Genomic DNA, 15,852 nt, shown 5'->3' with positions numbered 1-15,852 from the left:
TTGACCCAAAATAACATAATATAACATAATAATTTTACCAGGGGAGCCCCGTCAAAAACGTGAATTTTACCGTCCGGAATGCGATTTTTACCGTGGGACCCCCTTTAAATGCCTTTGGGTTAGTTTTGAGGAACAATTGGGCAGGTTTTGTTGTGAAAACCTGGCAACCCTGGTCACAATAGCGAAGAAAGGACTATCGCAAATTCTGTTTCATGTCGACTTTAAGCATTTGTACATTTGCGATAAAGTCACTTCACAATCTATGATGATCAAAAACACACTAAGAAATGCAATTCATACAAAATATATGTATATAATGAACGTTTTAATTTGTGAATTTATGTAATTTTGTTAAGTCAAAAATGTCTAGGTGGATGAGAAAAATTGACTATTAAAACACTGATTTTCTGGAAAATAAAAAAGGGTTTAGTAGTTTGGATTTTTTTAGAGTTACATCTTAAAAATTGCTTTAAAATAGTAATATTTGAAAAAATATTGTCCGCCAATAAAAGTTAGTGTGGTCTAACCATTTTTTGTCATGTGACAAGAAGCCCCCAAAACAAAGAGGACCCCTAAATTTTTTTTTTTTTTTTTAAATAATAATATTCTTCATGAAAAGGCATGTTTTGTTTGGGTCAAATTGAGTAAGTATCTGAATCATGACACAAATATGTCTAAAAACTATAATTAATTTGCATACACACCCATGTATTTTAATATCTGAGTACATTTTACTTTACATTTTTATTTATTTTTTTATGTAGAAAAGGGTATAGGCCCTAAATGTTGTTTTTTTTATGTATGAAATATGAATACAAAGAAAGCATTTTGGCAGATATATTCTAAACTAGATTTTTAAGAGATTTCTCAAGTTCATCATCTCAGACATCCTTGCTTGTCATCGACCTATGAGTTGAGAAAGGCGTAGAGAAAAGTTTGTGAACTTTCTCAGAAGTTTAAATCCGAGTCAAACTTCAGTGTAAACAATCAAACATGATCCGGATACCTGATGCAGCGCCGTCAGCCCGTCTATATTGGCGTGGTTGATATCTGCTCCCTGTCGCAGGAGCTCCGCCACCTCCTCCCGGTCTCCGGCGGAGCAGGCGGCCATAAACACAGCGCCCTGGGCAAAGCGCACTCTGGCCCGTCGGTTTCCGGGAGCGGAGGACTGGCTCCTCGCCTCCGCCCCGGTCCGATCCGTCTCCGAGCCCTGCCATCGTTGCAGCTGATCCTGCCGCCGCTGCTTCGCCGCTTCGGACCGGGAACGGTCAGTGGCCGCCATCTTCCTCCCTCGGTATCTCCCGGGGAGTTTCTGTTCATCAGACAAGTGATGTCCGATTCCCGTACGAATCGTTCTTCTGAGCCGATTCTTTTGAATGATTCATTCGAACCGATACGAGGTTGTGAATCAATCGAGGAGGAATCTCTGAGGAGATTTGCAACTTTTAAACGAAAAAACATTTAAATATTCTATATCATCCTTTTTATATGGATTTTTTTATATCACAAATACAGGCGTTTAAAAAAAAATGTTGTTTTGGTTTTCGTTTTTTTTTTCTCTCACCTCATTCGATTGCGCTTTAAAGGGACAGTTCACCCAAAAATTTAAATTCTGTCTTTATTTACTCACCTTCAAGTTGTTTCAAACCTATATACATTTTTTTTGTAATGTTGAACACAAAGGAAGATGTTTTAAAGAATGTGGGAAACTGAACAGTTTTGGGACACCATTGACTTCCATTGTGTTTTTTTTTTTTTTCCCTATTATGGAAGTCAATGGTGCCCCAAAGCAGCCTGGTTACAAACTTTCTTTAAAATATCTTCCTTTGTGTTCAACAGAACAAAGAAATTTGAGGGTGAGTAAATGATGACATAATTATCATTTTTTTGGGCGAACTGTCCCTTTAAGGCCCGGTTTCACAGACAGGGTTTAGATTAAGTCAGGATTAGGGCATTTAAGTAACTTTTATAAACGTGCCTTTGAAAAAAAATACATTACTGGTGTGCATCTTGAGATAAATCAATGGCTCTGACATATTTTAAGATATTTCAGTGCAAGTTCCTTTCAGTTAAAACAGCTCAAACATGCATTTTAGGCTCTTTTCTGTGTAATCCAAGGTAAAAGTACTACATAAATCCATTTAAAAGCCGTCCACTTGAAATCATTGAATAATTCGCCAACTAGAGGTGTAATAGTGTTAACAACATAATGATGTTTCCTATCAATTATCTAAAAGAGCGATTTTACAACAATAAAATTCCTAGAGAACTGGAGTGTTCATTGAAATGAATTATCCGAATGAACCGATTCACTCAAATGAATCGGACCCCCCAAGAGTATATCAGACCGGAGAGAGGCGCAACAGGAGGAACAGAACGCGCCCTCTGCCGGTCGCGAAGAGAAGAACAATCACTGAGCGGTGGAGTCGGGTGCAAGTTCATTAGCCAATAAAAACGCAGGGACATGATGACGCAGTAAACTCCCACGCACTTGAACCTGACCTTCTGTCGGAGCTGTGGCGTAGTGTATAGCTATACTTTACTATAAAAGCAGCGCTATAAAAGTCAGGAGATGTTTGCAAAGGTTCCCTAGACACGTACAGTTTGGAACAGCAATGGAAAATATACGACTAAATGAAACAAACTCCTAAAATTAAGTATTAAAAAAAGGTTTTACAACCTGATGACAATTGAGAACGTTCCTATTGTGTCATTTTTAAGTTAAAAAGACAAAAATATTCTTTGCCGAACCTAATATCCTGATTTTTTCCCCCTGAAATAAACCAGAAATACAGTTGAAATACAATTGAAATACAATTTTATGTCAAAAACTTTATTAGGTCTGTTAAACATTTACATGAGAATACTGATGACTTGATATGTGAGCAGAAGTGCAGATTAGGAGGTGTACTTTACTGTCTGGCTCACACTAAAAGCCAAATCCCAGATTTTGAAGCATTTACAAGAGATTAACAGATTAGCTCAGTCCAGCACTAATCTTAATCTGTGTCTGGCAAACCCTTTACAAAAACCGACAATCAATAAGGCACAAACCATACAAAAAAGTAGCAAGAAACATGCTTTTTAACACACAATCACATGACGGTACAGTACGGTAGCAGCATTGATGGTTGCATTGCCAGGGCATATGGTCACATGGTTTGCTTTTAATCAGTCGACATGCATAAACCTTTAGACATACAGAGTAGATCACCTTCGATCCAGATTACTTTACTTTTTCAGGTTTGTAACTATGCTGAGGTTCACACAGCCGTGCCGAACCATCCTTCAAAACATAAATACTGTTGAACCAGGACACGCAACACACATCCAAGGACTTTCTGAGAGGGATTTGAAATTAATGCAGGATTGCTTCCAGATACATCCAGATACTATGGAAGCTTGTTTCTGCCATGAAATCTAAAATAAAAAAGGTAAATGTGACTTTATATCACACAATTCTGACTTTTTTTCTCAGAATTACTAGTTATAGTTGGAATCGTGAGATATAAAGTCGAAATTGCGAGTTATAAAGTCAGAATTGCGAGTTATAAAGTCGGAATTGCGATTTATAAAGTCGGAATTGCGAGTTATAGTCGGAATTGTGAGTTATAAAGTCAGAATTGTAAGTTATAGTTGGAATTGTGAGATACAAAGTCGGAATTGCGAGTTATAAAGTCAGAATTGCGAGATATAAAGTCGGAATTGCGAGTTATAAAGTCAGAATTGCGAGTTATAGTCGGAATCGTGAGATATAAAGTCGGAATTGCGAGTTATAGTCGGAATCGTGAGATATAAAGTCAGAATTGCGAGATATAAAGTCGGAATTGCAAGATATAAAGTCGGAATTGCGAGTTATAGTCAGAATTGCGAGTTATAGTCGGAATTGTGAGATATTAAGTCAGAATTGTGAGTTATAGTTGGAATTGTGAGATATAAAGTCGGAATTGCGAGTTATAAAGTCAGAATTGCGAGTCATAGTCGGAATTGTGAGTTATAAAGTCAGAATTGTGAGTTATAAAGTCAGAATTGTGAGATATAAAGTCAGAATTGCAAGTTATAAAGTCAGAATTGCGAGTTATAGTTGGAATTGTGAGATATAAAGTTGGAATTACGAGTTATAAAATCAGAATTGCAAGTTATGAAGTCGGAATTGTGAGTTATAAAGCGAGTTATAAAGTCGGACTTGTAAGTTAAAGTTGGAATTGCGAGTTATGAAGTCGGAAATGCGAGTTATAAAGTCGGAAATGCGAGTTATAAAGTCGGAATTGCGAGTTATAGTCGGAATTGCGAGATATAAAGGCAGAATTGTGAGTTATAATGTCAGAATTGCGAGTTATAAAGTCGGAATTGCAAGTTATATTAGGAATTGTGAGATAAAAAGTCAGAATTACGAGTTATAAAGTCAGAATTGCGAGTTATAGTTAGAATTGTAATATAGAGAGTTGGAATTGCGAGTTATAAAGTCAGAATTGCCAGTTATGAAGTTGGAATTGTGAGTTATAAAGCGAGTTATAAAGTCGGAATTGCGAGTTATAAAGTCAGAATTGCGAGTTATGAAGTCAGAATTGCGAGTTATAAAGTCGGAATTGCGAGTTATAGTCGGAATTGCGAGATATAAAGTCGGAATTGTGAGTTATAAAGTCAGAATTGTGAGTTATAAAGTCGGAATTGCGAGTTATAGTCGGAATTGTGAGATATAAAGTCAGAATTACGAGTTATAAAGTCAGAATTGCGAGTTATAAAGTCGGAATTGCGAGTTATAGTCGGAATTATGAGATATAAAGTCAGAATTACGAGTTATAAAGTCAGAATTGTGAGTTATAAAGTCGGAATTGCGAGTTATAGTCGGAATTATGAGATATAAAGTCAGAATTACGAGTTATAAAGTCAGAATTGTGAGTTATAAAGTCGGAATTGCGAGTTATAGATGGAATTATGAGATATAAAGTCAGAATTACGAGTTATAAAGTCAGAATTACCTTTTTCTTTTTTTATTTAGTGGCAGAAACAAGCTTCCATAAGACACATTTCTCCGGCTGTGAATAAATATAAAGTACTCAATTTGATTTTTTTTTTTTCTTTTGAATTTCTCATAGAACACTCAATTGTCTGAAGTCAGATTATGCTCTTCTCATCAGCAGAATCAAGCTTCTCACAGACAAAAATTTGCAAAGCATTTGCTTTCTTTTTGCTGATGCAGACTGAAACGTTTGACTCAAGAGTTTCTAGGCATCATCGTCACAGTGCATTGTGGGATATAATGGTCTTTCAGGCCGGAGGTTAAGGGAGGAGACTGGAGTTAGGGTCTCCGAGAGCACGCATGGTAAGACCCTCCATCGCATCTTGGTGGCTCGGGACGCTTGAGGCACTGGGGTGAGTCGAACTGGTGGTGAAAGACCCTCGGAGGTCCAGATTGATGCAGAAAAGGCCCGGCAGGAGTTGGCGCTGGTACTGGTCCAATCGCAGCATGGCGTCCAGGACTGTGGAGCTGCCCCCGTAGACCCAGGATGGCAGCAGGTCTGCCGCACTAAAGCTGGCCGGGACCGACTGGGAATGTTTCAATTCCAGCTGATAAGAAAAGCTGAGAGAGAGAAAAATAACTGCTTGTCAATATTTCTGAGAATGTGTCAAGAATTGGCTCCTTTTTTCAGTTAATGAGTGTAAATTTAAGCCGATTCGTTAAACCTACCTTACTATTGCTCTGTGCGTTTTGCTAATATTTTACCAATGAAACAAATTAAAAAGAGCTTGTGACTAAACCTCAAACTGTCAGTCAAACATCATAACTCCACCCACCTCTCTCTATCCTGAATGAACTGCCACATGCAGTTTGGACGTTTCTGCTTGTTTGCAATGCAATTATTCAAAATATGTGTGTGTTTATATATATATATATCTATATCGCAATAAAAAAAGCTTTTTGTGGTTTTCAGAAAAATAACTATTGTGATATATACCAAAAGCACGATATAAAATGACTTTGACATTGATCTTCTGCTCTCACTGCCCTCTGTGAGTGTGTGTTCATGTGTTTTCACGTGTGTGTGTTCTCTCACCGAGCCGACACCTGCTGTGACACGCTCCTCCCTGCGTGTGATAAAACACTCTGCAGCAGCTTCACTGTCTGATCCTTCATCCAGCCCACATCATCCTGAATATCTGGCAACCACTCCAACAGTCTGACAGAAGAGTAGATACATATATATTATAATATAATAGTATTTAATATCATGGCATAAACTGAAATAAGCAAGTAAATGAACACCAGCTCGAGTCTTTACCTGATGCTCACTGACAGAGCTGATTCCAGAGGAAGTGTGTATGGTAACAGGATGGCAGATGCCATTCTGACAGGCAGCATGTTGCTTAGCGACTGAAACAGACTCCGCCTCTCCCTACAGGCCTCCACTAGTGCTGAAGAGAGAACACAAAGACAGTGAACACATGGCACCACACCTCACACATGCCATAGCAGTTCCATGGTGCTGTTTTAAACCATAATCAACTGTAATCTGTCAGTACCTTTATGTACTCTAGGAGGCAAGTGTTCATAGATGTGCTCCTCGATGCTGGCGAGATTGTGGGACTGTGTTTCTCTGTCCTCTGACTCGTCCTCTTCCTCACTGTCAGAGTCTTCCTCGGCCCCTGCACCAGCTATGGCTAGCATTCGGTGCGGACCTTGATACTGTAACAGACCTGACACACACACACACACACACATGATGAGGGACAGATTTGAGATGGATCTTAAATGGACGGATTGTAACTGCACTTGGAATAAAGCACACGTGTTGTATGGACTTTTATGAAGTCTTCAGAAAAATCCTCCAGCTCCTGCAGATTCTTCAGTTTTCAAGCATTTTTGCATATTTTAACCCTTTCCAGCAGTGACTGTGTGATTTTGAGATCCGTTTTTTCACACTGAGGGACTCAAACTCAACTATTAAAAAAGGTTCAAACATTCACTGATGCTCCAGAAGGAAACACGACGCATTAAGAGCCGAGGGGTGAAAACTTTTGAATTCAAATATCAAGGTAAATTGTACTTATTTTTCTTTCTGGGAAACATGCAAGTGTCTTCTGTTGGTTCCGAAGGGCAGTACTAAATGAAAAACAATGATATTTAAACAAAATGAGAAAATTGTGACATCTTCATCCTGTTCAAAAGTTTTCACCCCCCGACTCTTAATGCATCGTGTTTCCTTCTGGAGCATCAGTGAATGTTTGAACCTTTTTTAATAGTTGTGTTTGAGTCCCTCAGTTGTCCTCAGTGTGAAAACACAGATCTCAAAATCATTCAGTCGCTGCTGGAAAGGGTTCAAATATGCAAAAATGCTGGAAAACTGAAGAATCTGCAGGAGCTGGAGGATTTTTCTGAAGAACAGAGCTCAGTTTAACTGCTGGACAAACAAGAGACTCATGAACAACCATCACAAAACACACAAACAGTCGTGGATCATCAGGTAACCACACACAGTATAGAGAATCAATGCTTCACATACTTATGAATGAGGTTATTTTAATAAATTCAGCTATTGTTTTGTCTTGTGAACTAAATGCAAACATCTTTTATGCAAAATATCTTACTCAGGACAGTACTAAACAAAAAATAACATGCATTTTTTTATTATCCCTCTTATTTTATTAAAATAATTCTCATTTTCACAGATTCTGCGAGGGGTTCACATACTTTTTCTTGCCACTGTATAATATGTATACATTTAATTTATACAGTTTTTTTTAAATACAATTATATAACTTTATTTATAATATAACATAATTATAAATATAACTATAATAAATAAAATGTATAAATTCAATTAATAAATTTTATATATTATATACACACACACACACATATACTGTGTATATATATATATATATATATATATATATATATATATATATATATATATAATAAAATGAAAAAATAAATATAAATATATAAAAAATATAAATTTAATTTATACAGATATTTTTTCAAATATAATTATATATAACTATTATATATAGTTATATAATTATATTTGAAAAATATATCTGTGTAAATTAATAAATATATTGTTTTCTAAATATAATTATATGACTGTATCCATAATATAAACTAATTATAAATATAAGTAATATAAATTAAAAATTATAATTAAAATAATAAATAAATAATAATAATATTGAAGTGTATATATATATTTTTTTTTCAAATATAATTATAACTACTATATATAGTAGTTATATATAATTATATTTGAAAAAAATATCTGTAAAAATTAAATTAATAAATAATTTTTTTGCTAAACATAAATATATGACTTCATAATATAAAATAATTATACATATAAATAATTTAAATTATAAATCAAAATAATAAAATATATATATATGAATTTATGTAATTACATTAAATATAAATATGAATATGTATAAATATAAAAAATATATAAATTAAATTGAAGTATATATATATATATATATATATATATATATATATATATATATATATAGATACAGTATATATACAGTATATTAAAATGAAGTGTATGTATATATTAATTCAATTTATTTATTACATATTTTTCAATAAATTAAAAAAATAAATATATATTTTTTCTAAATCTAATTATATGACTATTTATAATATAAAATAACTATAAATATAACTTATATATATATATATATATATATATATATATATATATATATATATACACATTTATGTAATTACATTAAAAAATAAATATGAAAATATATAAATATAAAAATTAAATAAATTAAAATTGAAGTATCGAAGATTATTGATATATATATGCAATGTAAGTTTCTTTGGATAAGTATCTGCCAAACATACAAAAATATCAATTTAATGCAAATATGTTTATTTAAAGAAAAGCTAAATACAGTCTCATGCTGGATCTGTTATGTCAGTATTAGTCACTAGAGGTCTCTCTAACTCCAGTGAAGCTCTCAGCATCTATCCGACTGTCCGCTTCATTACAGAAGTGATAAAAAATAATCTTCACCAACACAGCTGTGAACAGCAGACAGATAATAAATGCCATTCCATAATCATCTCATGATAGCTGTAATACCTGCCCATATCAGGACTAAACCAACCGTTCTGCTTCATTTAGTCCTGGACATGCTGACATGAAAAACACAAATCTAATTAACTGAAACATTTAGAAATGACTCACCGTTCTTCTTAAGGAAGTGTAAAGCATCCTTGTATCCCTGCTTGCACATATTCTTCATCACCTGAGGAAAAGAAAAGCACTTATGTAAGTCAGTCAGTGAGTATTTTTAGGCCATTTCAACAGGGAACATCCAGCAGACAGTGTTAAATGAACACCAGAGGTGTGTGTGTGTGTGTGTGTTACCATTGGATCAGGTGGGAACAGAGCTCTGGAGACCCGGTACAGGTTGGCCAGCGTGAACTGAATGGATGTGTTGGTAAAGCGGAGCTCATGGATGTTGGTTGAGCTGACGTCCCGCGGGCAGATGTCACTTTCTCCTGAGAACGGAGACACCGTGATGGTGTTTTTCAGCTCGTACTGAGGCAAATTATCACTGATGCCACCGTCCACATACCGCTGGAAGACAGAGACACAGAGAGATACCTTTTATTTTCATCTTTATTCTTTTAAATCACTCGTTTAATTTATTCTATTTTCCTAATGTTAGTTCTTTTTGTTAAATTTACCTAGCCATGCTCTAGCAAACACCCAGAACATCACAACAACCACTTAACAATGCTCTAAACATTGCTTAATTTAATTTAATTTAATTTAATTTAATTTAATTTAATTTAATAATATAATTTAATTTAATTTAAAAACATTTTTTAATTTGGTCATTTTTAAGTGCTTACTTGTCTATATGTAAATTAAATTAAATTAATTTAGATTAAATTCTGTCATTTAAGTGCTTGTCTTTAAATTAAATTAAATTAAATTAAAAAATGTGTTCATTTTAAGGGCTTACTTGTCTTTAATTTAATTTTTTTTTTTTAAATTCTGTCATTTAAGTGCTTACTTGTCTTTAAATTTAATTAAATTTAAAAATTCTGTCAGTTTTAAGTACTTGTCTTTAATTTAATTTAATGTTTTTTTTTATTTGGTCATTTTGAAATGCTTACTTGTCTTTAAATTATATTATATTAAATTAAATTTAAAAATTCGCTAATTTTTAAGGGCTTACTTGTCTTTAATTTAATTTAATTTCTTTTTAAATTTGTTAATTTTTAAGTGCTTGTCTTTAAATTAAATTAAATTAAATTAAATTAAATTAAATTAAATTAAATTAAATTAAATTAAATTAAATTAAATTAAATTAAATTAAATTAAATTAAATTAAATTAAAACAAATCTGTCATTTTTAAGTGGTTACTTGTCTTTAATTTTATTTATATATTTTTTTATTCGGTCATTTTTAAATGCTTACTTGTCTTTAAATTAAATTAAATTAAATTTTAAAAAATCTGTCATTTTTAAGTGCTTACTTGTCTTTAATGTCTAATTTAATTGCAGAGTGCATCTAACTAAACTAAACTAATCTAAACTAATCTATTTAACAAAAATGACTACATCAAGAAGGATAACTATTAAGGATGCTATTAATTTAATTACATTTTTCTCATTACAATAATATTAATTTTTGAAGAAATAGGGCTTTCTTTTAATTTAATTTAATTGCAGAGTGCATCTTACTAAACTAAACAATCTATTTAAGAAAAATAAATAAATTAAGAAGGTAGCTAGATGCTATTAATTACATTTTTCTCATTACAACAATATTAATTTGTGAGGAAATGGTGCTTACTTGTCTTCAATTTAATTTAATTATTAAATTTAGTGCATTAAAATAACTCAACTAAACAATATATTTAACAAAAATAAAAACATTAAGAATGCAACTAGATGCTATTTATTTCATTAGTGTATGTTTGTTAATACTTAAACTTATTTCTTTTATTTTGCTCTATTTCTCACTGTATGCTGAACTTTGGTAATTCAATTGCACATTTTTTGGCATGCCAATAATGATCAATAAACTGAAACGGGGGAAAAAACTAAAAACAGAGAAAGAACATTAAACCATTAAGAACAGCGTGAAAAGAACAGCATGAAAAGAACAGCGGCTTCTGAGCGCTGGCAGTCTTGTGGTATTTGGAGCAACACACACACACACACACACAAACACACACAGACACATTATTTAGGATTCTTGTTGGAGCACACACACAGCCAACGCACATATGCAAACATACACTAATCCCGGCCTACACACACACACTGACTCATTCACTGGCAGGGAACGCAGGGAAGGCGAGCCACGTGCCACGACACAAACATTGACTTATGGACACCATCACTGATCTCACTGATCTGACATCAGCTTCACCTTTTACCTTTCAGTGACTAATTCCAGAACTGCCATTTAAACATATGTATTAGGAGCAAATCTCAAAAATAAAATGCTCAAAAACTCACAAACAGTACAAAACTCCAGGAAAAACAAGAGAACTAGAGCAAAGATCAGAAAGCTGGCAAAGGTCACTGATCCGACTAGTGGGGAAATGAGAGAAAGTAAACTATCAAAAACACTATTTATCCTGGCACAATCCAAATGAAAACATCATTCTTCACAAAACCACCACTGAATATAGAAGTTCCCCATTCTCAATGACACAACTTTTTAAAAACTTAAGTAACAGTTATGCAAGCTTTTACAGCACTTCAGCAACATTTAGAGATTTCCGCCCTAAATTTAGTGGTGTTTACTGTCAAACATCACTATTGCTCATATTGAGTGAGTGATTTAAACAAACCCCAACCATCAGTAACACACTTAAGCATTTAACTTGTCCTGCATCAATAAATAAATTTCGACTTATAACTCGCAATTGCGACTTTGTATTTCGCAATTCCGACTTTTTATCTCTCAATTCTGACTTTATATCTCGCAATTCTGACTTTATTTCTCTCAATTCTGACTTTATATCTCGCAATTCTGACTTTATTTCTCGCAATTCTGACTTTATATCTCGCAATTCCGACTTTATATCTCGCAATTCCGACTTTATATCTCGCAATTCCGACTTTATATCTCGCAATTCTGACTTTATATCTCGCAATTCCGACTTTATTTCTTGCAATTCCAAATTTATTTCTCGCAGTTCCGACTTTTTATCTCTCAATACTGACTTTATATCTCGCAATTCTGACTTTATTTCTCGCAATTCTGACTTTATATCTCGCAATTTCGACTTTATATCTCACAATTCTGACTTTATATCTCGCAATTCTGACTTTATTTCTCGCAATTCTGACTTTATATCTCGCAATTTCGACTTTATATCTCGCAATTCTGACTTTATATCTCGCAATTCCGACTTTATATCTCGCAATTCTGACTTTATTTCTCGCAATTCTGACTTTATACTTCGCAATTCCAAATTTATTTCTTGCAATTCCAAATTTATTTCTCGCAGTTCCGACTTTTTATCTCTCAATTCTGACTTTATATCTCACAATTCTGACTTTATATCTCGCAATTCTGACTTTATTTCTCGCAATTCTGACTTTATATCTCGCAATTCTGACTTTATATCACACAATTCCAAATTTTTAACTCGCAATTCCGACTAAATCTCGCAATTCTGCTCACGAGAAAACTTTATTTCTCGCAATTCCAACTCAATTTTAACTTTATGAGTTTATATCTCGCAATTGTGACTTTATTTCTCGTAATTATGTTTATATCTCGCAATTGTGACTTTATTTCTCGCAATTCTGACTTTATTTCTCACAATTCTGACTTTATTTCTCGTAATTGTGTTTATATCTCGCAATTTTGACTTTATTTCTCGCAATTCTGACTTTAATCTCGCAATTCTGACTTTATTTCTTGTAATTGTGTTTATATCTCGCAATTTTGACTTTATGAGTTTATATCTCGCAATTCTGACTTTATTTCTCGCTATTGTGAGAAAAAGTTTTTATTTTTATTCAGTGGCAGAATTCCATAGTAATCACTTCTACCTTATTCTAAATAAATAAACTAAGACTCATAGTGTGCTGTTGCTTTGAAAAGATTAACATTGTACTAAATTGTGACTGCATAATATTTCATTCAAATTCAAATTTTATTTTGATGTGTTACATATTTTTTAAATAATGCAATAAAAAATTCCACTGCATTTTTGTTTAGCCGACCAGCAGTAGTATTGCAAATTTAGGAACATTTGTAACAAGCACATGATGACTTGGATAGTTAGCATGCAAAAATCTAAGTGAGCACAGACAGGGTAATCATATTGCAGTTGTAAATAAATATTATGGGTAATTATATAATGACTGGACACTCACCACTCCCTGCAGGGTTGGCGGGATCAGGCCACAGTACACGGGAATGTAAGTACTGCATATACACGCCTGTACATAAAAAACAAAAGGGATTTGGACATGAATCCATAATACTGTGATCTAATTCCAAATCATGTGCATTTACTGTAAATATCCTGAATAAATGATTGTTTACAGCTGGGTATTAGGAGGTCATGTGAGCTGATTATCACTAAACCTACTGGATATTAATGTGTGTTTATGGTTTTAAAAAGTGCTAATGAAGATGTGTTTGTGTTTGAGTGTGTATAAGTACACACTTGCACAAGTTCCTCGTTGCTGTTGAAGTGTGTCATCAGCACGTTTTCTCCGTCCGTCACGCGGGTGAGAGAGATGCCCAGGCGGCCGGTGGCCTTGCTGTAGCTGTCAGGGGGTAGCGTGCGATGCATCATGGTCCGGATGATCTTCACCAGGTTAAAGGAGGGGTGCATCGGCCCTAGGATGCGCTTTCGGGCTTCTTTAGCCACGTCAATGATGTTGGCACCGGCCTCTCCTGTCACAGGACCAGAAAGAGAGCAGTCAATGATAACACACTGACACTAAGCAACAGGTGGATGTTGTGTCATGACACACAAGAAGTGTAATCTTTGACAGCGATACCACAGACAAGACGAAACTGATGATAATACCATAGTACTTTGATATATACCATGGTATTCATATGGTAGCCTACACTAACAAAAAAGGAGCCTTAGTATTACATTTTGCATAAAGACAATGAAGCTTTTGCATTGTGCATGATAATTAACCACATTTTCCAATCAAATTTTCATTTTGTAATGAGAGAAAAAATAATGATATATATATTTAAATTGAAAAAAAAAAATACCTAATTTTAATGAAAAATAATGTTTTGACATATATTTCATGACAATGAACCACATTTTTCCCTCAAATTCTTAATATTGTAATGTGAGAAAAAATAATTATATATTATTCAATTGTAAAAATATTTAATTTTAATAAAAATAATGTTCTGACATATTTTTCATCATAATTAACCACATTTACCCCTCGAATTCACATTAATGTAATGAGAGAAAAAAATAATGATGTATTATTTAATTGGAAAAAATACCTAATTTTAATTAATAAAAATAATGTTCTGACATATTTTTCATGATAATTAACCACATTTTTCCCTCAAATTCTCATTACTGTAATGTGAGAGAAATTAATAATATACTTTTTAACTGGGAAAAATATTTAATTTTAAGGAAAATAATGTTCTGACATATTTTTCAAGATAATTAACCTGTTTCCGCTCTGAATCTCATTATTGTAATGTGTGTTAATTTAAAATATCTCATATTTATGTTGTATCATGGTGATACCAAGGTATTTTAAACATGTACCATGGTATTTTTGGAAGTACTTTGCAGAACTATAAACATAATACATGAACTTCAGTACAATGGTAAATCTAGAAATACCATGGTATTACCATCTGGTCAAAGTACGTTTTGTGGTATTTAAATGCAGCCCAATCAAATAATACAATGTTTTTACCATGAAAAATATCTATAAACATGTCCTTATACAAAAAAGCACTGCAGAGATACTGTTATAGTATAACATGATGATATTATGGTATTTTAAGATACACCATAGTACTAAAATTCCAACAAAAACTCTGTATTACCATGGCACTAAGAACATTTTATTGTGAATATTTTAATAACATAAATCTGTTTACCCAAACAGGCCCCGCTGACCAGCGCAGAGGCCGTGAGCGCGCCCGCGCTCGCGCCGTAAATGTGACGCGCATTCTCCACAAGAAACGGCGCGTGCTCCTGCAAACAGCTGGCCACTCCGATGTGATAAATACCCAAAAAGCCACAGCCAGCGAAAGAGATATTCCACGGAGAGTCGAGAGGGAACATGTTGATTTCTTCTGGAAAACCTTCAAATAAAGTTAATAAATCCCTCTGGATTTACAGTTACTTTCGTTTACGATCCATAAATGACATTGGAGGGAGCTTCTAACGTTTATAACTGCCTAAACACTAACGTCTCGCGGTTAAAAAGTTCTTAAAGTGATGAACAATCACTGACACACGCCTCCTGAATGAACTTGTGTTTTCTCTGCTAGCTTGTTTAGTAACTTTGCGTACAGTGACACCGGTGTTTTGATGTACTCCTCGCGGCTCCTCCGTCACAATTACTAAACAGGTCACAAACATCATTGGGGAGGGGCGTATTGACATTGGGCGTGGCTGAGGTGCTCTCAGCCAATCAGAGGCTGCGCTCGAGGACCGCTTCCCCTTTTTCTTAGCTGTCATTTGAAATGTTTCCTCGAATGTGTCACGCGCCCTCATCAGTTGTGTTGTTATTTTGAATTTATTTATTTGTTCTTGCCTTATGACGTAATTCAGCTCATAATGACTAGGTCATTTTGTTTTTTAAATGTCCAAATAGTTTAAATATATAAAATATTTTTACATTTTGA

The 15,852-nt window shown here is 33.7% G+C and overlaps 2 protein-coding genes across 2 annotated transcripts in view; both read right to left on the bottom strand.

Annotated features, from left to right (window-relative positions):
• Positions 1–1,333, bottom strand: part of zmp:0000001167 (protein phosphatase 1 regulatory subunit 12A) — a 31,329-nt gene extending 29,996 nt beyond the window's left edge. Inside the window, exon 1 of the mRNA XM_067378878.1 lies at positions 1,007–1,333. Coding sequence (XP_067234979.1) covers positions 1,007–1,282 — 276 coding nt within the window. The 5' untranslated portion in view covers positions 1,283–1,333. The remainder of the gene's footprint in view (positions 1–1,006) is intronic.
• A 2,917-nt stretch (positions 1,334–4,250) lies between these two features.
• On the bottom strand, positions 4,251–15,551 carry pnpla2 (patatin-like phospholipase domain containing 2). The gene is made up of 9 exons (XM_067379068.1): positions 15,100–15,551; positions 13,664–13,896; positions 13,368–13,433; positions 9,378–9,590; positions 9,195–9,255; positions 6,526–6,699; positions 6,285–6,417; positions 6,060–6,182; positions 4,251–5,584 (listed from the first exon to the last, which is right to left on the bottom strand). Exons 1-9 carry the CDS (start codon positions 15,284–15,286, stop codon positions 5,284–5,286), a joined length of 1,491 nt encoding a protein of 496 aa, XP_067235169.1. The 5' UTR covers positions 15,287–15,551; the 3' UTR covers positions 4,251–5,283.
• Positions 15,552–15,852: the final 301 nt, after the last annotated feature.

Source organism: Chanodichthys erythropterus, chromosome 24, assembly GCF_024489055.1.
Source record: "Chanodichthys erythropterus isolate Z2021 chromosome 24, ASM2448905v1, whole genome shotgun sequence".
In the NCBI taxonomy this organism is placed as follows: domain Eukaryota; kingdom Metazoa; phylum Chordata; class Actinopteri; order Cypriniformes; family Xenocyprididae; genus Chanodichthys; species Chanodichthys erythropterus.
Note: the sequence above shows the minus strand (reverse complement) of the source record. Positions and strands in the feature narration are given on the sequence as shown.

Bases quoted from the DNA above. Each gene is read 5' to 3' on its own strand.
- pnpla2 (XM_067379068.1), bottom strand. From the start codon at position 15,286: ATGTTCCCTCTCGACTCTCCGTGGAATATCTCTTTCGCTGGCTGTGGC. The intron at 9,256-9,377 runs GTAACACACACA...TCTTTTCCTCAG, and splicing joins TGTTCCCACCTGATCCAATG to GTGATGAAGAATATGTGCAA. The intron at 5,585-6,059 runs GTGAGAGAACAC...TCTCTCTCTCAG, and splicing joins TCACAGCAGGTGTCGGCTCG to CTTTTCTTATCAGCTGGAAT.